Source organism: Micropterus salmoides, unplaced genomic scaffold (assembly GCF_014851395.1).
Source record: "Micropterus salmoides isolate LMB-PRFRI ecotype aquatic unplaced genomic scaffold, ASM1485139v1 Ms_hic_scaffold_2694, whole genome shotgun sequence".
NCBI classification, from domain to species: Eukaryota; Metazoa; Chordata; class Actinopteri; order Centrarchiformes; family Centrarchidae; genus Micropterus; species Micropterus salmoides.
This window is the reverse complement of record NW_024041922.1, coordinates 3,125-27,514: the sequence shown is the minus strand read 5'-3', so window position 1 is coordinate 27,514 and position 24,390 is coordinate 3,125. Positions and strand designations below refer to the sequence as shown.

The 24,390-nt window shown below is 41.9% G+C and overlaps 1 protein-coding gene across 2 annotated transcripts; it reads left to right on the top strand.

Moving 5' to 3' along the window:
* Nucleotides 1–1,015: 1,015 nt before the first annotated feature.
* On the top strand, nucleotides 1,016–24,166 carry LOC119919363 (heat shock 70 kDa protein 12A-like). 2 transcript variants are annotated; one of them, XM_038739767.1, is made up of 7 exons: nucleotides 1,016–1,090; nucleotides 1,697–1,818; nucleotides 7,619–7,805; nucleotides 8,123–8,227; nucleotides 8,610–8,726; nucleotides 23,570–23,741; nucleotides 23,973–24,166. In XM_038739767.1, exons 1-7 carry the CDS (start codon nucleotides 1,019–1,021, stop codon nucleotides 24,149–24,151), a joined length of 954 nt encoding a protein of 317 aa, XP_038595695.1. In that variant the 5' UTR covers nucleotides 1,016–1,018; the 3' UTR covers nucleotides 24,152–24,166. The 2 variants fall into 2 exon arrangements, with proteins under 2 accessions (XP_038595695.1, XP_038595694.1); XM_038739766.1 differs by having other exon boundaries at nucleotides 1,694–1,818.
* The last annotated feature ends 224 nt before the right edge of the window (nucleotides 24,167–24,390 follow it).

The following is a 24,390-nucleotide window of genomic DNA, read 5'->3' as shown; positions in this document are numbered from 1 at the left end:
TCTGGACCAGGAAAAGAACCATATTTTCACATCTCATGCTTCACAGCCTGGACTTTCCAGAGTCAGGGTCAGCAGCCTGGCAGAGCCTCTAGGGTGATTTGGTGTTCAGTTCTTGGTTCTGAGCCTCTTTGGCAGCACCTCACAGTAGTTCCTGAGTTTACTTTCTGAGCCTGATCCTCAGCTACCATCGTTTGATCATAATGGCCCATTAGAGGAAACCTCCTGCCAGCTACAGGGATCAAACCAAGGACATTTTTAGCCACCTGACCAATCATGGCATTTCTACTAAGTGTGTTTGTAGCATTGTGCTCAACATCTTAGTTACTGTTTACAGTAGAAATTTCCTGTGGTAAGCTAATGAAATAATGCCATTTGAATTAGGGTGCCACTAAATAGCTGTTTTAGTAGAACTGAAAGTTCCGCTCTTGATCCTATATTTTCCAGGAGGATTAAGGTGACTGCAGATCACAGGAATTTGTGGTTGTTTAACCTTAAAGGTCAAAATTTTATCAATGCCAACACAGTAAGACAGTATAACATACACACAAACACGTCACACTGTCCCCAACAGGAACTATTACTAACCTGAGGCAGTTATCAATGACCTGCTCTATCTCCTAAATTATCATTATAAGACAATAATAGAGCTCGATAGATAGACTGACAGAAGAAACGTCATTAAGTTCGGTGTCTTAGCTTGTTTGCTTTTCGTGGTTGTAAATGGAACGTTTGCCCCTCACTCCATTTTCCCCCCATTGTAGCAGCAAACCACAGACATGACGGGGAAGAGAAGGGACAGTCATGGAGAGAGAGGGAAAAGCAGATGTTTCTGCGTGCCTCCCCTGCTGATTTTAAGTGATTATTGTAAATGCTGTGATTAATAAATGGAATAAATAATGCTTTGTTTGTGGTGACAGTTTAGTTTTAACAGCTAGCACCTTGGTGTTGTCCAATGTGAAAAAGGTACAGTGAGTGATCGTGACATCGATATCTTTCTCTGTCTTCCTGTACAGATGCGATGGCTAATCCTTCTCCAGCAAAGAGCATGGGCGACCCTGGAATCACCCCACTGTCTCCTTCGCACACTCAGGTTACTCAGTTCTGTTATGCACATGTACTAATTTATTTATATTTCCATACATTTTAGGCTGTTTGTTTTCCTGTCAGTAGTGATTCCTCAAAAAAAAGAAGTTTTTCTCACTGTCATTCTGTAAATCTTGTGACAAAATGGTTTTTGTTACCGTTTGACTACTACAATACCTGTATTTAGAGAGTCATATTATATTTTACTTCCATACTGGTGTAACAGTGTCTGGTCGGTCTGATCTTGCCCCTTTTCACTGGCTATTTATTGTTTCCTCTTCTTCATCGTGTCTTACATAACAATGTTAGAAAACCACAGTGGGAGGACCAGATTACGTCACTGCAGCAACAGTGATAAAACACATATACAGGAGGAAGATACTTTCTGAACCAGTGACTCTTCTGCCCCTAGCAGCCCTTTATCAAACACAATATTTACAGAACTATTATTTTAATAATAGTGGGCTATTTACAGCTTAAATTGCTTGTGTGTGTGTGTGTGTGTGTGTGTGTGTGTGTATGTAACCCTCTCATTGAAGTCAGTCAGCTGGTCTCATGAAATGTCACCATCACATGGCCTAACCCTATGAAATGTGTATTCTCTGTACAGCAGAACGACACAGACCAAGTACCATCAGGGCCGTCTTTGGTGGTGGTTGCCATTGACTTTGGCACCACTTCCAGTGGTTATGCTTACGCCTTCACTAAGGAGCCAGAGTGCATTCACACTATGAGGTAGGCCACCACTGCAATGCAGACACTGACAAGAAGTATGGGGTGGGCTAAAGCTTATATGCAGATTATAACGATCCTGGAATCAATCTAATAATTTAAAATACCAAAGAAAAAGAATCATATATCCCTATTTTGAGGGGAAAAAACTCTTGTTGTGATAAATGTCCTGCGCAGGATTCCAGCGTTACATCGCCACAGTGGCGATGATAGAGACACTATTCACCCTATCACAATCAGTGTAACATCAAAATGATTTTGAAGCTGTTATTTTAAGATAAAAATACTACATAATGTTGCTTTAATACTGGATGATGCTAGTACGTTTTTGTCTTGTGAAGAGTGAACTTCTACACACACAACTAATAACCACTAAGCATTCACATGAGTGAATAAATGCAGCCAAGAATAAATGAAGTGAAAACAGTGATGAACAATTAATAACCAAATAAGGACCATGGCATACCACCAGATAAAGCAGTGAATGATGTCTTGAAGAGGCAAGATGTATTAACTTGTGGAAACACTGGAGACCACAAAGTAGATGAAAACTTTGACACTAACCAGTGAAATCAGCGTTCAGCAGCTGAGAGCTTGTTGGGAAGCATAAAATAACTGAAGCCATTCAATATCATTCTTTTGTTGAATTAGGACACTTCTTCTGACCCATCACCTTTTTTTTTTTTTGTATTCATATGCTACAGTATCAACCCCAACATCACACGACATGTAAAGTTTTACCTGGTGGTTAAGTGGCTAGGGAAGAAGAATATGTCAGCTATCTGTAATTCTCAGAGGTGCTCAGCCCCACGTGGCCAGCTGGAGATGCTGTGCAGCATTTGCCAGAGTCACTGTTCTGACTTTAATAACTTCCCAGTTCAGATGATGGGGGAAGGAGGGAAGTGGTAATGAAAGGGCCTGGGGAACCAGGAAAGTGGCTGAAGAGGAGGGACAGAGACAGACTTTGACAGAGCGTGTAACCTAGGTTTGTATTAGTCTTTAGTCTTAGTCACAGGCTTTGGGATAACTACATGTATGTAAATTATAATGAAATTACAGTTTTTTTCAGTTGCTTACCTGCATTGGTCAAAACTGAAACTGACTTTTATTGCTCTTACAAAATTGTATTCAGTGACCACTCTCCCCAAAATCCATGAACTCTTTTCTCATTTCTACTCCACCACCAGCAAAACAATATATATTTGCAGCACATTTTTCAAATGCGAACGCCTTGTGTCCAAAACTGTTCAAAACACATTCAAAACAGAATGGTTTTTATTTTTCACAAGTATACAAGTATACACATCAATATAGGAAACATAAAGGATATTGAAATAAATTTCTGTTCTGCTGAAAACAGTATCAGCCGATACCAATTACAGATCTCTGGGTCTATATGAAGCCTTTTATTTATCATGTAGCATTATACAGTATACTGTATATTTATTTAATTAGTCCTAAAAACAATGTATTAAGGATTAAAATTAACAGATGATAAAGTATCATGAAACAACAACTGTTTATTTTATTACCAGGAAACATGGGCAACAAATTACACTCCTTCTTTCTTAGAGACTTAAACCATAGCAGCCTGGTTACTGCGAACATCTTGTAGCTTAACAAATATAGTTTTCCTCTGGAATAAACTACAAAAACAGAACAAACACTATCTTTATAAATTTACTTCAACTATAGACGGGTTTCTGTGCAACATCATTACAGAGATGCGCGTGTAACTGGGGGCAGGAAGCAGCACTCTGTCTTAGCGGCATATCTAGCTGCAGTGTTGGGCAAATTACTCAGAAATTGTAATGACTTACTTTTTACTTATTACTCATTTAAAAAGTAACAATATTACAATAATTACTTATACTTATTACTGGGTATTAAAAGTAAGTAGTCACGTTACTCGTTCCGTTACAATTACTTTCAACCACCGCACCCCAGCCTTAAAAGTGACGGGAAACCTGTTCAGCAGTGTATTTTAGAAAGTCAACAAGCAGCTGAACTGGAAACACTGCAGCCTCTCAGACCAGAGGATGCTGGATCATATAGGCAATGGATATAGGCTTTTTAAAAATAATAAAAAAACAAAGCAGGTCCCTCTCGACTCTTTAAACTAATGGCATATTCATAACAGCAACGATGAGTAGGACTTTTACGAAGCATATAATGATCTTTAAATCTGTCAGAGATTTTTTTTTAAATCAAGCAAGTATGTTGTATCTCTGAGTGTGACTTACTGCTGTGAAAAGAACGCCTCTCTCCATTGTTCTCCACTCTTCCTTTAGCTTTTTGGCTAGCAGCTGACTTGAACAACATTACGTCCGGTTTCACTGTCCTGCAGCGAAATGAAACTCAAACAAACAGATCCAACTCTGAATGACAGAATTTACAAACAATGCATAATCTACATTGATTACAGTGGTTCACTACAGTCTTCTGACTGGCTACCAAAGCGCTTTTGCCCCCTGGCTGCACGCGCATCCAGTAGTGTTTGTATACAAGATACCCGTCTATAACATCAAGTCAGTTAAACTTCAGGGATATCAATCTGTACAGTTAGGAAGCATAACGATTGTGAATCATTGTCACCTGTTTTGGTGCAAATGAAAGTGACAGGCACACTGGAGAGGCAACAGCAAGACATCCCCCAAAAAGGGAATGGTTTTGTTGGTGGTGCTCACAGACAGTTGCTCTCTCCTTATCCTTCTGATTGTTCTCTAGTTTTGCATTTTGCTAGTATCCTTGTCACTACTGGCATGGTACCTGCAGCCCATTCAGGTTGTACAGGTAGTCCAGCTTCTACAGAATGGCACATCCATATTTGCCGTCATGAGAAAGAGTCTGTGTCTCCCAGCACAGTCTCAAATGCACGAAGGAGACACCAGGAGACCATGAGGAGAGCTGGACAGGCCCGTAGAAGGGCATCAACCCAGCAGCAGGACCGGCATCTGCTCCTTTGTGAGAGGAGGAACAGGAGGAGCACTGCCAGAGCCCTACAAAATGACCTCCAGCGGGCTACTGGTGTGCATGTTTCTGACCAAAGTGTCAGAAACCAACTCCATGAGGGTGGCATGAGGGCCCGACATCCTCTAGTGGGATCTGTGCTCACAGCCCAGCACTGTGTAACATCATTGGCATCCTCCAGAGAACACCAGCATTAGCAGGTCCACCATTGGCGCCTTATTCTCTTCACAGATGAGAGCAGGTTCTCAGTGAACACATCCGACAGACGTGAAAGAGTCTGGAGACGCCGTGGTGAATGTTCTGCTGCCTGCAACATCATCCAGCATGACTGGTTTGGTAGTGGGTCAGTGATGGTCTGGGGATGCATATCCTTGGAGAGTTGTATAGACCTGCTAGCCAACAGTATGCTGACTGCTGTTAGGTACCAGTATGAAATCCTCAGAGCCACTGTCAGACCTTGTGCTGGTGCAGTGGGCCCTGGGTTCCTCCTACTGCAGGACAATGACCGGCCTCATGTGGCCAGAAGGCAGTTCTTGGATGATGAAGGCATTGATGCCTATGACTGACCCACATAGATCTGAATCCAATTGAGAACCTCTAGGACATTATCTTTCAGTGCATCCGACGCGACAGAGTATCGTCACAGACAGTCCCGGAGCTCAATAAGGGTATTCGCACTAGGCCATCCATACCGTGCCCAGGCACGTGTAACCCCAAAAGTCCGGTTCGTTAGACCAGTGTGATCGCTCCTTAAACTGGACTCCAGCACGGTACGCATCTAGTGTGATCGCTAACCGTGCCCTAGCAATCCCGACTCAAACTCCACTGTGCCATGCAGGAAAAAGAGTGCTTTTTTTCACAGAATGACAGTCGATATTTACTTCCAGCCATGTACAGCGTGCTTACCTCAAAAACCCAGCTGTGATCTAAAGTTAACATAGCTCTCCTTATCAGCTAGGCTCCTTACATGCTTGCTAATAAGTTTTTTTAAGGTGGGTCTCCGACATTGACAGTTGTGTTGGACAGATTTGTGCGGCTGTGTTCAGAGAGAGGGAGAGAGACAGACAAGGTGTTGCACGAATATATGCACAGCACTCTGCTATCAACTACAATTTTAAATAGGCCTAGTAAAAGAAAATCACATATCAATATGTGGCGGTCAGCGTTGATACTGTGCCGGGCCGTCACAAACAAATAAATGTATGGAAAACACTGACTGAGTGATGACGTTAACATGCTCCGGCACGGTACAAGGCAACCGGGCCTAGTGTGAGTACGCCCTAAGACCCTGATCCAGGTATGGGAGGAGATGCCCAGGACACCATTCACCGTCTCATCAGGAGCATGCCCAGACATTGTCAGGAGTGCATAGAAGGGCGTGAGGGCCAAACACACTACTGAGTCACATTATGAGTTGCTGTTATGAAAGTCACACAGGTTGAATTATCCTGAGATTTCAGTTTGTTTACTTTGATTTTCGGTGTGATTTACTAACCAAAAAAAAGGTGATTTACGTCATTGTTTATGTAATCAGGTTACTGTTAGCTTGCTGTAGTAATCCAATTTGATACATGTATGTTAACCTTGGATTAATTGTGGTAGGTTATTAGAGAAACACTTTTTTTCAGCTGGTGAAACTAGATTTTAATCCTACTTAATTCTCCACCTTATTTTAGTGTTTCCTCACAAACGACTTTAATCTGAATCTGAATGGTTCATTCTTTGGTTATTTCGTTTCAAAACCAAATCGTAAAAAACAAGGCAGCTGCGTTTTGTTCTAGCTATGACCGGTGTTGTATCCCTACTGGTTTTCAAACTAACTGGCTGCTGTACACGTGCGCCTGTTGACTTTTTTCATCAGCACTTTTATGAAGTCGGCCAAAAACTTGCATTTTGGATTTTTTCACCCGCGGTTTCACCAGCAGTTGAGCCACATATGGAGAAGGCATGTTGTTAATGCCATCGCCTACTGAATTACATTGCACTGATCTGTTCACTGTTGCTTTTCCTGGTTCGTGTTTTAAAATATCCACCATGTCCACGTCTTCTAAGATAACGTCTCTCTCTGTGTTTCTGTGCAAAGTGCTAAAATGGGTAGCTAAATATAGCCTACTGTGGCATGCCTATGACATGTTTTAGCATGTGTGTATGTTTGTGTGTGTTTGACAGTAGTCTGTTACTGACTGTACTGCTATGCACATGATGTGAAACACCCTGCAGAGCAGCATGTGTGTAAATGCGACCGGAACAGGATTGGATATCTGACACTGATCAGGCCCGGTCACTGGTCATGGACAACTAAGATGAAAACTGGCCAGTTGATCGTTGCATCTCTAAGTTTTTGCTGTCCATACTAAAGTCAGTCTGGATACACTTTCACTCGCAGTCTGAACAAGGCCTTTTTTAGATGGCCTCCATAATCCCAGTATACACTTCTCCCAAGGAACAGAGATAACACTAATAATAGCTGGCCCCCATTTGTCCGGAAATAGTGTGATAGCTCAATTAGCCTAGAAGATAAGTTCATATGCCTTTTCTGACAGAATTTAATTACTGATTTGAACCTCACAGAAGTGTTTACAAGTTAACTGTGAACTGTTACAAAAAGCATGAACTGAAATGTGTTGACTTTTCACACATAGCTTATAATAGATTCATAACAGCATGTGCAATTGATGAAAGTGTCAAAACAGGTTCACCTGGGAAATGATTATTCAGCTGACATTTTAAAGGTTCTAACAGTTCCAAAGCTCTCTACTTTATTAATACAAAAGCAGAAATACAGATTTATGGTACTTACTGTACATTGATAACTGACTTATTCTCCTCCCAGGCGTTGGGAAGGGGGGGACCCTGGTGTGTCTAATCAGAAGACCCCAACCACAATCCTGCTGACTCCAGACAGGAAGTTCCACAGTTTTGGCTACGCGGCGCGTGACTTCTACCATGACCTGGACCCCAGCGAGTCCAAACACTGGCTCTACCTGGAAAAATTTAAAATGAAGCTTCACACCACTGCAGTAAGGATAGAAACATACTGTAGAAATGCACATCACTCTGGATTTTGTTATGTACTGTGTTTCAGTTTTATGAGCCTGAGCTGATACTGCAGCATACTGTTGACCTTTCCTAATTTTGGCTATATGGGAGACATTTCTGCCAGTGGCAGCATGTCAGATCCGCACAGAAGATGCTGAAAATGTAATTGCAAATCTAGACATCATATCCCCTCTTCATATGATGAATGTGTCTATGTACTCTTGTTCTGAACTGTTTTGATTATATTGTCCTTCATTCAACTCTAAATTCAATAACTTCTCTACAATTCTGCAATCAGAATCTGTCCATTGACACAGACCTCCAAGCGGCCAATGGGAAGCGAGTGAAAGCTCTTGATATCTTTGCATATGCATTGGCCTTCTTTAAGGAGCAAGCACTAAAGGTAACATGCATGTAACATGTAAGCACTCGTGTATCTTCTGTTGTATTACACATACAATGCATTTTCTATTTTGCTAGTCTTATAACTACACTGTAGAATTTGGGCTCAATCCCAGCATGAACCCTGAAGCCAGTGGTCAGTTTGCTCCAATTACTTATTATATGGTAGTAGTAGTATTCAAAAATACCTAATCTGACTGTATTTTGTGATATAATAAATAGCTCTGGGAACATGTAATTCAATAAGCAATAAATCTGACCCAGTAATTCTTGTTTATGAATTTTAAAATATTTTACCCCAATAGTCTGAGCCCACAGTGTCCCACTAACCCTGCCCGTAAGTTTTCTAACCTGTTGGTTGTGTTTGGCTTTTCCTCCTGCAGGAGCTGAGTGATCAGACTGGTGGCGAGTTTGATAATAATGATGTGAGATGGGTAATCACTGTTCCTGCCATCTGGAAAATGCCTGCAAAGCAGTTCATGAGGGAAGCGGCCTATAAGGTAAGCTGAAAAGTTTCATTCACGTGTACACTGACAGATCCCAGCATGCATTTCTAGTCTGAACACAACTGGTTTGCAAATGAATGATTCCAAATCTTAAAGGAAATTGTAACCGTATACTGAGAATGGCTGAAGACAGGATCTACTACGATGTTTAAAATTATGCCTATGTTAGGAGATTCACTGTAGAGAGAGAGATGTGCATGCTCAGGGCTGCTGCAATGTCACACAGTAATCAAGACTTGCAGTCGTGACTGCCATACACAAACACAATGACCTACTGGCTGTGGTAAAGGACATAGGGAGTGAGTCAGTCATCAATTTAGAGACAAAAAAGACACACAGAAGAGAAGGAAGGAAGGAGAAGTACCAAGAGTGATAGAAAAACACAGTAATAAATCCTCTACTAATACTGCAGTTAACCTCAGGACCAACAAGGTAACACGTCTTACACATTTTAAACAATGTGAAAGGGTTCAGTCTGTGATATTACAAATGGAATCCATCTTGCAGGGCCATTTGTTATGCTTAGCAAATTAAATAAAGATGGATGACTCATCGCCACTATTGATGCATAAGGAGAACAGAATGAAGCATCAGAGTCAGGGCCCTGTTCATTCCTATGAAAGCTGCTCAGTGGCTCATGTAGCCAAAAAAGGTTGACTTCTGTTGATGAAAACAACCCGGATCTGCATAGCTTCGGCATCATGGGGCCTATAGAGCAAACCCCCGAGACTTGTGGAGCTGCTAACTTCTGGTTTAGCCCTCGGTTATCTTGAATGGGGATAAAATAATTTAATTGTGCAGCCTTCCAAATGTTATCAGAGCAAATTCATTTAATTCTGGTAGTGAAATGAGTCATTTCGCAGAGGTTAGGACAAAAAAAGTGTGCCAGTGTGCATCATGTGACGTACCTGGAAGATGTAATCCAAAGGTTTGGCCATTGTGTCACATTGCCTTCAAAGCATGGTACACTCCCTGGTGGCTTGAGTCTGTGGCACATGGCATCCATACAGCCAACATACAGCCAATCATAATGTGTTGATGTGTTATGGCATCTGTAAATCAGATCTGACAGGCAGAGCACATCTGGGACCTACTCCGGCCGATATAATAGTGAGAAATGTTCAGCTGTCAATCATGACATGAGGAGTGTGCAGACTGACAGCTGTACAGATTAAAATTAGATCTGTTGAGTTTTACAGAAAGCAAGATTAACTAATTAATTTAACTTAATTAATTAAGTTTTTGGTACTTCCACATTAGCTTAATTTTTCAGCCATCCCAGCAAGCAATTTCACAGATAAAAGATGTCTAATAGATGTCTAAACATAGCCCAGACGTGTAGGTTAAAACAGGGCTGAATTTGGGCTGTCAGTGAAAGTTTGGTAGACGTCTAACCATAGCCCAAAAATAGTCTAGTCATCAATCAGACCACCATTGAACGGCTACATATAGACGTGTATTAGACGGTGAAAATGGGTATAAGCTAAAACAAGGTTGAATTTGGGCTGTCAGTGAAAAGTTAATAGACGTACAGAATAGTGGCTAAAGGATTTTTTTTTACTCAAACATAACAGGTTCTCATAAATAATAATCAGTCCAAACAAATTAAATATAAAGATTTTATTAAGAAAAAGGATAACAACGTAGACTTAAGATAATACAACATGATGAAAATATAAAGGAATTATTGATATATTATAAATACAAAACAGTTTATATGAAAATACTACCAATTTTAACAACATGCCTTAATAAAAACATAAATAATGACAAAATAAATGGGTTGGCTGCATCCAAAACTAGATCTTCATCTAAGCTGCTACTTGATGCAGCAAGAGCATCAGATGGGTCTCTCGGGTGGCGCCAGTCTCTCGGGTAACTGTTAAATATGTAAGAATATGAATATAAGTAAACATTATAAGTGTTCACTGTTTTGTTAAGACATGACTACTATCAGCAAATCATTTTAAATGAAAACATACAGTATATTTCTAATTATCATTTTAATGAAGGTAAAAAAAAAAACAACTTTTAATTTATAACGCTTTTTTCTTTTTAATTTAAAAACCCTTATTTTATTATAAAGATACTTGAAAAGGACACATGTTTTTGCCATGATGTTACATTAGAACAACCAAATAGACAATTGGGAAAGCAGCTTTTATTCTTTGGAGAGAGCTATGTGCTGTGAATGTAAGTGTTCTGTTCTGAATATTTATTGTTGTGCTTTGCTGACTGTATGCTGTATAATTTGCAATAAATATTTAGTGTCAAAAGTCAAAAACGCAAATTGATATCATGATCTAGTGAGTAAAATATATGTGTGGCTTTCATAACAAATTATAATAGGTAAGGTTTCATGTTCACCCCCTCTGAATTCAGATAATATAATGTAAGAGTTTTTAAGGGCACGAGGAAACCTGTGGGTATCATGGAGTAACAATTAAGTTACACTTGCAAGCAGCATGTTAAGCTAACCACAACGTGACTTATTCTACACCGTTACCCGCTGAAATGTCAAGGTTCCTACATGTTAACAAATAATGTAGATAAATAATGAAGACATGTCAAATAAAGACACAGATACTTACAAGACCAAAGTAAATGTCTTTTCGCTTCCAGTGTTTGCAGTAAACTCTCGCCCGTTGCTCGCTGAAAGGCCGAAGTCGTAACATATCCCTCGTTTAAAAATGGCAGATATGTTTTTCACGAGATCTGGCAACTCTGATGTCTACAAACTTTCAAGTCTCGCGTTGCCAGTAGTCATGTCTCAGTAGGACTACAGCTGCCATCTAGCGGTTGAAATTAGTAATTGCATTTTGTTTAAAATTAAAATGAAAGTTAATGCAGGGAACGTTACCGCGAATATAAAGATAATTTAAATGTTTCAAATGTTTACTTGAATTTGATGATATGATGTCACGCACCTCAACAGCTGCATGGGTGAAAACTACATGTAACCAATTTGGTCTGAAACAGGGCTACAGCCAAGCCGTTGATATTAGACCACTGATTGCCTCTATTTCACTGCGTGGGCTAAAACTACACGTAGCCTGTCAAAATAAGAGCTAAATCGTGACTACATAGACCATGTCAATTAAATGATACTTAATATCTTGTAGATATTATTGACATTGCAAAAATAATGGGGTATCAACCATCTCATGTACTGCCAGGGCAAAAAACACTATTAATCATTTTTGACCATTTTGACTTAACTATTTGTAGCCCAGGAGCTATATCGTGGCTACGCACAGGCTGCGCGTAAAACATCAACAACAGAAATTAAACAAAAACCTTGTAATCCCTGTAGACCTTGCGTACATGATGGAATATCATACACCTTGCAAGTTATTATGGCAAAAACATCATGTAACCATATGTAAAGTTATTGTGGCTGGAAGTGGGTTACTCATAGCCGGACTGAATCAGGGATATAGTAAACCTAGACGGTGAAATGACGACTATTGCTTGCTGGGATGGAGGTTGCCACTTTGGCTCACCGTACGGAAATTGAGGTATGTTAACTAAACGTTAGGTTGTTTTTTTAAGCTATTTTAAGCCAACTAGTAAGGCAGTGTTGTTACATTATGTAGGCTTAGTAGTGTGTTGTGGATCACACAACCTTTGTATGAATTAAAAATGCCTATGCCTATTTATGCTTGCACTTGTCAGTGGAGGGTCCTCACAAGCAGATCATTTTAAAACCTGCATGCAAGTCTCTTCAGACCATCTGTTTATGTGGTCACCTGGGTGTGGCTGTCTGCAGTGAAGAAAAAGGCAAGAGGTTTGAGGCAGAGACAGAAGAGACAGTGGACAGTATGATGGTGGGGGAACCGGGGCTTAGCGTGTGTGATTGTTAGTGATGTGAAGTTTCTAGGGGAGCTTTTAATGACTATACGACAATATATGAATTTGAAAACCCTTGTAAATAAGAAGTTGTTCTTAAGTGTCCTGCCTGGTTAAATAAAGATTTGATTAAAAAAAAAACTACTGTAAATTATCATTAGTGATCAAATTATCATTACATTACTGATCAGAGGTCTTAAAAGAACAATATCTTTAATCCAGGGGATCCTAAATTTTTAGCAAACAATAACTGGTCGTGTCCGGTCGGTCAAAGTTACTGCCTCTTATGAAAGAATGTCCTGTGTGGGGGTATCTAGGTGGACCCTTAGGCAAGGTCCTTAATACTACTTGCTACTTGCTACTTGCCTACCTCAGGCATGAGTGAAACCGCAAATACAAGAGCCATACCGGCTCGGACGTCGCCCGTGTCAACAAGGTCCACGTCAGGTGCTACGGAGCCAGGGCAACCTGATGACAAATGGGCTACTGGAACAAGACATTCATGGACTAAAGCAGAAAATATGGATCTGATGCAATGCTACTATACAAGCAATCCCGGTGAGAGGGGTTATATGCAGAGACTGTGGGATATATGGATGCTTTGAAACCCATCATCAACACTGACAGAGAAACAACACCTAGCTCAGTGTTCTAACATCGCAAACGGCAACTCCTATCACAACTAGAGATTGATGAGGTACAACAAATTTGCTACAGCAAGGGGGAGCCAGGACGACAGATCAGCGGGGAGATGTCATCATCATCTCCACACTCAGAGATTGGGTCCCAAGCCCCAATAACAACAAGCCCTTACGGCACAGAATCACTCAACATAAGGGCGACTGACCTACGATTGAAGATCATAACCAAGCTGAACCCCCAAGTACAACGACCAAGATTGCCAAGGCTAAGTGACAAAGTACCCTCTGAAAGTCTGCTAGAAGATGTGAAGGCAGCACTACATACTATCCCTACTAAAGCCATAACCGAGACCAATGAGCTGATGTATGCCACAGCAACAGTGATCCTAGAGATGCTTGGCTATAAGATGAACACCACAAGCCACATAGAGCATTACCCTCCAAGGAGGAGAAGGCTAGAGGCCAAGATCAAGGCACACGAAGAGAGGTTAGTCAGCTCTCAGAGCTACAGAATGGTGCAAGGAAGGACCTAAGATATACAACAAGCTGTCGATACCTGAGGCTCTGGAGACTGCCAAACAAAGACTTACCGCTCTGGCTACCCGCCTAAAGAGATACAAGGGAAAAGCAGAAGCCAGGAGAATAAACCGGATGTTCTCCACCGAACCATCCAAAGTGTACTCTCAGTGGCAGGGTGATAACACATGATCAGATCCAACCAGGGTTGAGACTGAACAGTACTGGAAGAACATATGGGACAAAGAGGCATCCCAACACACACCAATGCACAGTGGCTAGTGGATATAAGAACAGATCACAGAAATCTCCCAGAACAAGATCCAGTAAACATTACAACAGCAGACATCCAAGAAAGAGTGGCAGGTATGAAGCGCTGGACAGCACCAGGCCCTGACATGATCCACACCTGGCACTGGCTGAAGAAACTAACTGCACTCCGGTGTGGGCGGCTGTGGCTCAGGAGGTAGAGCGGGTTGGCTGTTAATCGGAAGGTCGGCGGTTCAATCCTGGTTGCATGTCAAAGTGTCCTTGGGCAAGATACTGAACCCCGAATTGCCCCTGGCGGCTATTCCGCCAGTGTATGAGTGAGTGTGAATGTTAGTTCACAGTTAGATGTTTGAGCACTTAGGCTCAGTGTATGAATGTGTGTGACTGGTGAATGCAGATGTAGTGTAAAAGCGCTTTGAGTGGTCGAAAAGACTAGAAAGGCGCTATACAAGTACGGAGCATTTACATTTACTCCATGAACGCCTGGCAGCACAAATGAACCAACTGCTGAGGGATGGGACCCACCCAGAATGGTTAACCCAAGGACAGACAGTCCTGATAATGAACGATCCCCAGAAGGGAACAATCCCATCCAACTACCAGCCAATAACCTGCCTCTGCACAACATGGAAGCTCCTGTCAGGCATCCTTGTGGCTAAGATGAGTAGGCACATGGCTCAATACATGGCCCAGAAGGGAATCGACAGTAATACCAGGGGAGCCAAGCACCAGATACTGGTTGATAGAGCAGTCACTCGAGACTGCAAGACCAGGCAGACCAATCTGTGCACCGCCTGGATTGACTACAAGAAAGCCTACGACTCAATGCCACATACATGGATACTGGAATGCTTGGAAATGATCAACAGGACACTAATAGCCATAGTCATCAAGAACTCAATGGGGCTGTGGAAAACAAGTCTGGAAGCCAACTCAAAGCCAATTGCACAAGTCACCATCAAGTGCGGCATATACCAAGGTGATGCACTATCCCCGCAGCTGTTCTGCATAGGCCTGAACCCCCTCAGCCAGATCATCACAAAGACTGGCTACGGATACCGGTTCCGAAGTGGAACAACCATCAGTCACCTCCTCTACATGGCTGAGATCAAGCTGTATGCCAGAAATAAGCGAGACATAGACTCACTGATCCACTCTACCAGGATCTACAGCAACAACATTGGAATGTCGTTCGGACTGGACAAGTGTGGTCGCATGGTATCAAAGAGGGAAAATGATCAGAACCGAGGGGGTTAAACTACCAGAAAGCCACATTGCAGATGTTCAGGACAGCTACAAATACCTTAGGGTGCCGCAGGCTAACGGAAACCATGAGGAGGCAGCAAGGAAGTCCACCACAGCCAAATACCTACAGAGGCAGGTCCTGAAAAGTCAGCTGAATGGGAAGAACAAGATCCGAGCCATCAAGACATACGCCCTGCCAGTCATCAGATAACCCGCTGGGATAATAAACCAGCCAAAGGAGGAGATAGAGGCCACTGACATCAAGACAAGCTCCTCACAATGCATGGAGGGTTTCACCCCAGATCCAGCACCCTGAGACTGTACACCAAGCGTAGCGAGGGAGGCCGGGGGCTAGTGAGTGTCAAGACCACTGTCCAAGATGAAACAAAAAGATCTAAGAGTGCATCAGGAAGATGGCCCCCACAGATGAAGGGCTTAGTGAATACCTCCAGGCAGCAGAAACCCGAGGGTGAGGACAAGGAAGACGAAGAACCTTCATGGAGAGACAAGCTACTGCACAACGTGTACCACAGACAAATAGAAGAAGTGGCTGATATCAAGAAATCCTACCAGTGGCTGTAAAAGGCTGGACTAAAGGACAGCACAGAAGCACTAATCATGGCGGTACAAGAACAGGCACTCTAGTACAAGATCAATAGAGGCTGGGGTCTACCACACCAGGCAGGGCCCCAGGTGCAGAGTGTGCAAGGATGCCCCTGAGACAGTACAGCACATAACAGCAGGGTGTAAGATGCAGGCAGGAAGTGGGTACATGGAACGCCATAACCAGGTAGCTAGCATAGTGTACAGGAACATCTGCCATGAGTATGGGCTGAAGGTCCCACGGTCAAAATGGAAGAAACCTCCTAAGGTAGTTGAGAATGACCGAGCTAAGATCCTGTGGGACTTCAAGATCCAGACTGACAAACTGGTGATGCCTAACCAACCAGACATCGTGTTGATCGACAAATAGCAGAAGAAGGCTTCAGTGATAGATGTGGCAATCCCAAGCGACAGCAACATCAAGAAGAAGAAACACGAGAACCTTGAGACAAATAGAAGGGCTGAAAGAGGAGCTAGAAAATATGTGGAAAGTAAGAGCAACAGTGGTGCCAGTGGTAATTGGAGTACTGGGGGCTGTGACCCCCAAACTGGGAGATATATATATGTGTATATATATACAGTGGGTACGGAAAGTATTCAGACCCCTTTACATTTTTCACTCTTTGTTTCATTGCAGCCATTTTCCAAAAATCAAAAAAGTTCATTTTATTTCTCAGTAATGTACACTCAGCACCCCATCTTGACAGAAAAAAACAGAAATGTAGAAATTTTTGCAAATTTATTAAAAAGAAAAACTGAAATATCACATGGTCATAAGTATTCAGACCCTTTGCTCAGTATTTAGTAGAAGCACCCTTTTGATCTAATACAGCCATGAGTCGTTTTGGGAAAGATGCAACAAGTTTTTCACATCTGGATTTGGGTATCCTCTGCCATTCCTCCTTGCAGATCCTCTCCAGTTCTGTCAGGTTGGATGGTAAACGTTGGTGGACAGCCATTTTCAGGTCTCTCCAGAGATGCTCAATTGGGTTTAAGTCAGGGCTCTGGCTGGGCCATTCAAGAACAGCCACGGAGTTGTTGTGAAGCCACTCCTTCGTTATTTTAGCGGTGTGCTTAGGGTCATTGTCTTGTTGGAAGGTAAACCTTCGGCCCAGTCTGAGGTCCAGAGCACTCTGGAAAAGGTTTTCGTCCAGGATATCCCTGTACTTGGCCGCATTCATCTTTCCTCTCGATTGCAACCAGTCGTCCTGTCCCTGCAGCTGAAAAACACCCCACAGCATGATGCTGCCACCACCATGCTTCACTGTTGAGACTGTATTGGACAGGTGATGAGCAGTGCCTGGTTTTCTCCACACATACCGCTTAGAATTAAGGCCAAAAAGTTCTATCTTGGTCTCATCAGACCAGAGGATCTTATTTATCACCATCTTGGAGTCCTTCAGGTGTTTTTTAGCAAACTCCATGCGGGCTTTCATGTGTCTTGCACTGAGGAGAGGCTTCCGTCGGGCCACTCTGCCATAAAGCCCCAACTGGTGGATTGCTGCAGTGATGGTTGACTTACTACAACTTTCTCCCATCTCCCGACTGCATCTCTGGAGCTCAGCCACAGTGACCTTTGGGTTCTTCTTTACCTCTCTCACCAAGGCTCTTCTCCCCCGATAGCTCAGTTTGGCCGGACGGCCAGCTCTAGGAAGGGTTCTGGTCGTCCCAAACGTCTTCCATTTGAGGATTATGGAGGCCACTGTGCTCTTAGGAACCTTAAGTGCAGCAGAATTTTTTTTGTAACCTTGGCCAGATCTGTGCCTTGCCACAATTCTGTCTCTGAGCTCTTCAGGCAGTTCCTTTGACCTCATGATTCTCATTTGCTCTGACATGCATTGTGAGCTGTAAGGTCTTAATAGACAGGTGTGTGGCTTTCCTAATCAAGTCCAATCAGTATAATCAAACACAGCTGGACTCAAATGAAGGTGTAGAACCATCTCAAGGATGATAAGAAGAAATAGACAGCACCTGAGTTAAATATGAGTCTCACGGCAAAGGGTCTGAATACTTATGACCATGTGATATTTCAGTTTTTCTTTTTTAATAAATTTGCAAAAATTTCTACATTTCTGTTTTTTTCTGTCAAGATGGGGTGCTGAGTGTACATTACTGAGAAATAAAATAAACTTTTTTGATTTTTGGAAAATGGCTGCAATGAAACAAAGAGTGAAAAATGTAAAGGGGTCTGAATACTTTCCGTACCCACTGTATATATATATATTACGTTTCATAATTGTATAATACTCCCAAATTATAGTCCCACTTCAATAAGGAGGCTATATTGTGCACTGTTTATTCATGAAACAACAGGGAGAGGACACCTCCAGTGATTTTTTACCTTTTTTTCTCTTCCTGGGATCACTCATCTGCCGCGAGCTTGGGAAAGAAAACAATGATTAATACATTGTGTTACAGTCATGCTTACAGTGTGCTTTGCAGTGATCACTTTTTTTGTAGTTGCTGGATTTCCAGTTTCCTCAGTAGGCCTACCACTTTTTAGCTCCATATCTAAGTCCAAGTCCTGCCAGTTTTTATTGATATTTTATTTTGTAAAATCTTTCAAGTGTGTGCAGTTCAGACATCTGACACTAAAACACTTATCAATTAGCACAGCAGGAACTGTTCACCTGTGGATGTCCTTCAGGTAATACTTACTACATTGGCAGACTGGCTGTCAGACTGTAGGATAAAGCCAGGATGCACTGATCACACTAGGTCAAACCTAGCTTTATCTCTTATCCTGATTTCTAAATTCTGCTTTTGTGAAACAGCCCTCAGGTTGGGTTGGCACGCCCACAGCCTGACTCTGCTGTGTTACTAGCTGAACCTCCACTATAAGGAAGGTGGACTTGTGGGTAACCTGTGTGTCTGTAGGTTTGTTGTAGGAAGTAACAGTCATGTCAGCAGCAATGAAAATAAGGTACACGTTGAAAAATACCAAAGTTACCCTTTAAGTAGGCTGTAATGTGGCAAGTACAATAGTTACTGAAAGTGTTGTGTTCGATGTAGCAGAAGAGAAATAAAAGTTCCTGTTCATGTTACATGTGCATTCTGCACAGCAGAGTTGTGTGCAACTTTAATTTGAGCCAATGTTAACATCAACTGACTAGCCAGTTGTCAGCATTGGTGGCTGAACCCAAAAGCAGACTGGACACAGAACAACAGTTTAGAACAGGTGAGCAGGGTTCCAAACCTGAAGGGAACAGAGTGATCAGTATCATAGGTAACAATACAGAAAACCAGATACTGCGATGGGCCTCGAAGTCTTGTACTCACTAATTTGACATACCAATCCAGCAGCTATTGGATGGACTGCCAGGCTTGATAAAGGGGAGCTGATCAGGAACCAGAATACAGGTGGACCAATTAGCCGATTGTCTGCAGCCAACCAGTTGCCAAACTTTTCCTAGGAAAGCAAGGGAAAACAGAGAAAGACCCAGAGCGAGAGAGGGAGAGAAAGAAAGAGAACCAAAACTAACCCAAGCCCAACACAAACACAAATAACCCCTCACTCCACCTCCGACATGTACATACTTCTGCATCCTTTGTACTCTGCTGACTGCACTATTTGTCAATATGTCTATATTGTTTTTGTTCATAGTGTGTATATTTGTGTTGTCTACACTGAAGTGTGTGTCTGACTTTATTTTATTTTTATAATTGTGATTTTGTATTTTTGTATTAGTAAGCACATCGTGAGCAATGTACAATCCAGAGTCAAATTCTTCGTATGTGTACACATACCATGCAATAAAGCTGATTCTGATTCTGATTATACGGAAGCCTGAAAAGACGCACGGCAAGTCAACATTGAAAGCAGTGAGGAGAAAATTAAAAGTATACTTCAATGGGGGAAAAAATTGATTTGTAAAAAGTGTGAATCAATTCAAAATCTTAGAAGAAAATAATTGCAAGTCTTACTTGAATCAATCCCCCCCACCCCTACTATGACTGAAGCCTTTCACATTACACAGTCATATGATCCATTGATTTTGTAAAAATATCTAGGCTTATTGGAGACATGAGATTGATATCATCTCATCTAACTCTTGGAAAGAAGATAAATAACCTTATTTTCTAAAATGTTTTCCCATTATTTTCTTGATTTCTGTTCTAGAAATTATTTCAAAGTACATTCAGGTTTTTGGACACTGATTCAGATTCCTGTTTCCCTGCTGTCGTCCAAACTGATATCATTATTTTTGTCCTGATTACTTCCCTGGTGTGGATGCTAAAAGATGAGGTAAATGGGGGGGACTGTAGATGAGGGCACAGACAGAGAAAGGGAGTAGAGCTTTCATCTTGTATCTGCAGGAGGCACGGATAAAGGGCAAGCTGACAGAGAGGGGATGTCAGTATTACACTGAGGTAGAGAGAAACTGAGCAGAGTGAAAGCTGGGCATCTGCAGTGACTCAGCATCAGGCAGTGTGGATCATTTGATTGGCTGTTCATGTAGGACAGAGGGAGGGAGGATGAACAGCGGTCCACTGTAACCACTCCTCCTCCTCCTCAGATTACATCATCCGTTAGTTCTCCTGGGGCGATGACACCACCCACAGCCCTTTCTCTTTATTCACCCCTTTCTCTTTTGATCCAACTCTAGCACTAAGCACCGTTTCTTCTCTCGCTCCTCCATCTTTCTCAAAAAGCAAAAACTGTGCAGCTTTATTGGACTTTAAAAGGAGCCTACCAGTAAGAAAGAAATACGAAACTGAAACAAAGCTATCTGTGGTTCTGACACCAGCCTTATTCATGTTGCACTTGTCATGCAGTAACAGCGTGAGCTGTCCCACCTTAAAGCAACTAAAAATTATTGGGTCAGGCAGTCCTAGTCAGTGAGCTTGTCCCATTTTACCTACATGCCCCAGTATGCATCACACATTAAGGAACATCCAGACCAGGCAAGAAATGTTATCTCATTGCACTTTTCATACAGAGCAGGTCTAGACTGTACTCTTTCTAATATTATTTACAGAGTCCCAACAATTCGAGAGCAAGCAAGCACTTGGCGACAAAGGCAAGGAAAAACTCCCTTTAAAGGAGACCTATTATACTGTATTTCTCCTGTATGGCAGCATTGCACGATTCAAAGTTCATCTTATACTGACTCTTCATGCAGGCCTTCATTTTAGCCTCTGTCTGTAACAAGCTGTAGATACTCCTGTCTCTTTAAGCCTCTCTCTAAAGGCTTTGGTGTAACACAGAGTGTTTAGAACAGAAGGAAATCTGAGGTTTTGGCTCACAGGGATTTCTTTTAAATACTTTTACCTCATTATTTGAAGATTTGGCCATGTTTAACATGAACATCCAACATTGTAACATTGTGGAAAAGAAATAAAACATAGAAAAGCATAACAGGTCTCCTTTAAGGGGGCAGAGAAACCTGACTCAGAGTGGGCAGCTATCTGCCTCGACTATACTTAACATAAACAATAAAGTATTATAGTTTTTTCATGAATCAGACGCAAATACTATCCCTGATGTTTACGTATCTGAAAGCAGTAGCAGGTATTTGCATGGAATTTTGGTGACAGCTGGATATAACATTAGCGACCTGGTGAATAGTCTCCTCACATACACTGCAGAGCTAAATAGATAACGAAATTAAAAGTAAATATAGTGAGCGGCTGCTGATATGTTCACGACTTCATATTGATTGAAATGATCAGGTACATTCCACACAATTAGGCTGGTCTGTTTCTTCATTTGCTATTGTGACTAATGTTGCAGCCAAAGCCACATCCTGCTGCAGCCTTCAGATGAACATGACATGACTTAAATGTCATATGATTAACATAATCTCATTTGACCAGACCAGTGTATGAAATGACCCAGCTAAATTTATGATAGTAACTTCATGAGCCTATTGAACAAAACCTTATTAAAGTAATCCAAGGGCTGTTTCTCAAACGGTGTCTATGCTCAAATTTTAAAAATATCATGTCATCTTTGTGGGCTCAAGGGTTAACCACAACAATGGTCTCTTTTCTGTAGCTTTCCACCCACCACTTTTAATTCCAGATGCCCATAAATCCTGATTTGTTACTTCTTCTATTCATATAGTTTTTTTGCATATAACATGTGTGGTCGCATGTGAAACTAGCTACCTCACTATTCAGTAATAATGCATTTATAGGAGTAGAAAAACAGTTTTCTGCTCTCCAGTGTGTCAGCTGTTATGACTGCAGGACCTCAATAGCTTGCCTATTGGACAACAGAGTCAGCATATTGTTCACACTGCACCATTTTTCATACTACACAACTCTGAACAGCCACATTTTTCAATTCACTTAAATTTTATTTATATTGCGCCAAATCACAACAACAGTTATCTCTGAGCGCTTTTCATAAAAGAGCAGGTCTAGACCGTACTCTATGATGTTATTTACAGAAACCCAACAGTTCCCACCAAGAGCAAGCACTAGGCGACAGAGGCAAGGAAAAACTTCCTTTTAAGAGTCAGAAACCTCGAGCAGAACCATGGCTCAGGGTGGGCGGCCATCTGCCTCCACCGGTTGGGGGTGAAGGAGAGAGGGGAGTTAGGGAGAGGGGAGGGAGGCAGCCTACACAATATCCACACAGAGGTACAGACAGTAAAGGTTATGTTGCTATAGACTGATTGAAAAATGGTACAGATATTTACAGTAGTGTTAATGATAACAGTCGTAATTTTAATGATTATAATAACAATAATAACACTAGGACTAGTAACAATAGTTGTTGTAGCAGAGGGTGTCGAGCAGGAACACGGGGGCAGCAGGTGACCCGCAACCACAGATCCAGACTCCACCGCTCCAGAGCCAGAAACACCTGCAGGAAGTGATAGGAGGAGAGAGGAGAGGGACGAGAAAGCACAAGACTACTGGAAAGGGAAGAAGTCGAGTTAGTAACATGCATTAATGGGATGAGGTTGCATACAGAGGGAGAGAAAGTAGAGGAGAGAGGAGCTCAGTGCATCATAGGAAATCCCCCGGCAGTCTAGGCCTATAGCAGCATAACTAAGGGATGGTTCAGGACTACCTGAGCCAGCCCTAACTATAAGCTTTATCAAAGAGGAAAGTCTTAAGCCTACTCTTAAATGTGGAGATGGTGTCTGCCTCCTGAACCCAAACTGGAACCTGGTTCCACAGGAGAGGAGCTTGATAGCTGAACGCTCTGGCTCCTAGTCTACTTTTGGAGACTCTAGGAACCACAAGTAAGCCTGCATTCTGGGAGCGCAGTGCTCTGGTGGGGTAGTAAGTTACTATGAGCTCTTTAAGATAAGACCATTAAGAGCTTTGTAGGTAAGAAGAAGGATTTTAAATTCTATTCTGGATTTTACTGGAAGCCAATGCAGAGAAGCTAAGACAGGAGAAATGTGATCTCTTTTCCTGGTTCCTGTCAGAACACGTGCTGCAGCATTCTGGATCAGCTGAAGAGTCTTAATGGACTTTTTCGAGCAGCCTGATAATAAGGAATTGCAGTAATCCAGCCTAGAAGTAACAAATGCATGGACTAGTTTTTCTGCATCATTTTTAGACAGAATTCAGAAGTAAACTGGTGACCCCTTATGCAGCTGTTTTGATTCAAGACATGGACAAGGACAACACTTTTTCACACAACTAATGTCTTTTGTGGTTGCAGTAGGAAAAAAAGTGTAACGAGTCACCATTATAACTAATACGTGAATTAAAAGTGTGTTTTCTGGTCCGTATTCTGCCCTTGTGTAGTCTGGTCTGGTGTCCCGTGAAAACCCAGAGCAGCTGATCATCTCCTTGGAACCTGAGGCAGCATCAATCTATTGCCGCAAGCTCCGCCTCCACCAGATGGTTGACCTAGGCACCCAGACTACCCAGAATGGCTTCAGCCCCACTGACAACACGGGTGGTGGAATGACCCAAGGTACGTCCCATCAACCCTGACATCAAGTGGTGCTGATTGTACCATGATGATGCTTATCTCCTCGTCTCTACACTTGAGTGAGCATTAATCATCCACACCCCTGTGCTGTTGAGCAGATTTTTCTGAATGTGTATTTAGTTTTTCTTTAAAGATTTCCTTTGGTAGCTTTAGTATTGACATTGTAACATACTGTTGACATACTGTTTTTTCTCCATACTGTTTCTTCCATAGTTTCTCCAGGTCAAGGTAAACACACTTTCTGTTTAAATTTAGACAGGAAATGCATGAGGGTTCAAAGCCACAGTTACTTTTTATTTCTTTCCAACCATCACATTTCAACTTGCTTTTGCTTCTCTTCCGAGATTCTATCCTATGCAAAAAGCATATCTTTAGACTGGGAAGTCCAATAATAAACTACAATATTTGCTGTTCTTGAAGAAAATGTGTGTGATTGCTGCATTTGCTGCTGTTGCTTCTTGTAATTGATGTACATTAATCAAAGTTCTGTAAATTGTCAAAACATACATTTTCAGAGTAAGTACACACATTATTTTACTTAAATTTTATTTATATAGCGCCAAATCACAACAACAGTTATCTCACAGCGCTTTTCATAAAAGAGCAGGTCTAGAACGTACTCTGTGATGAT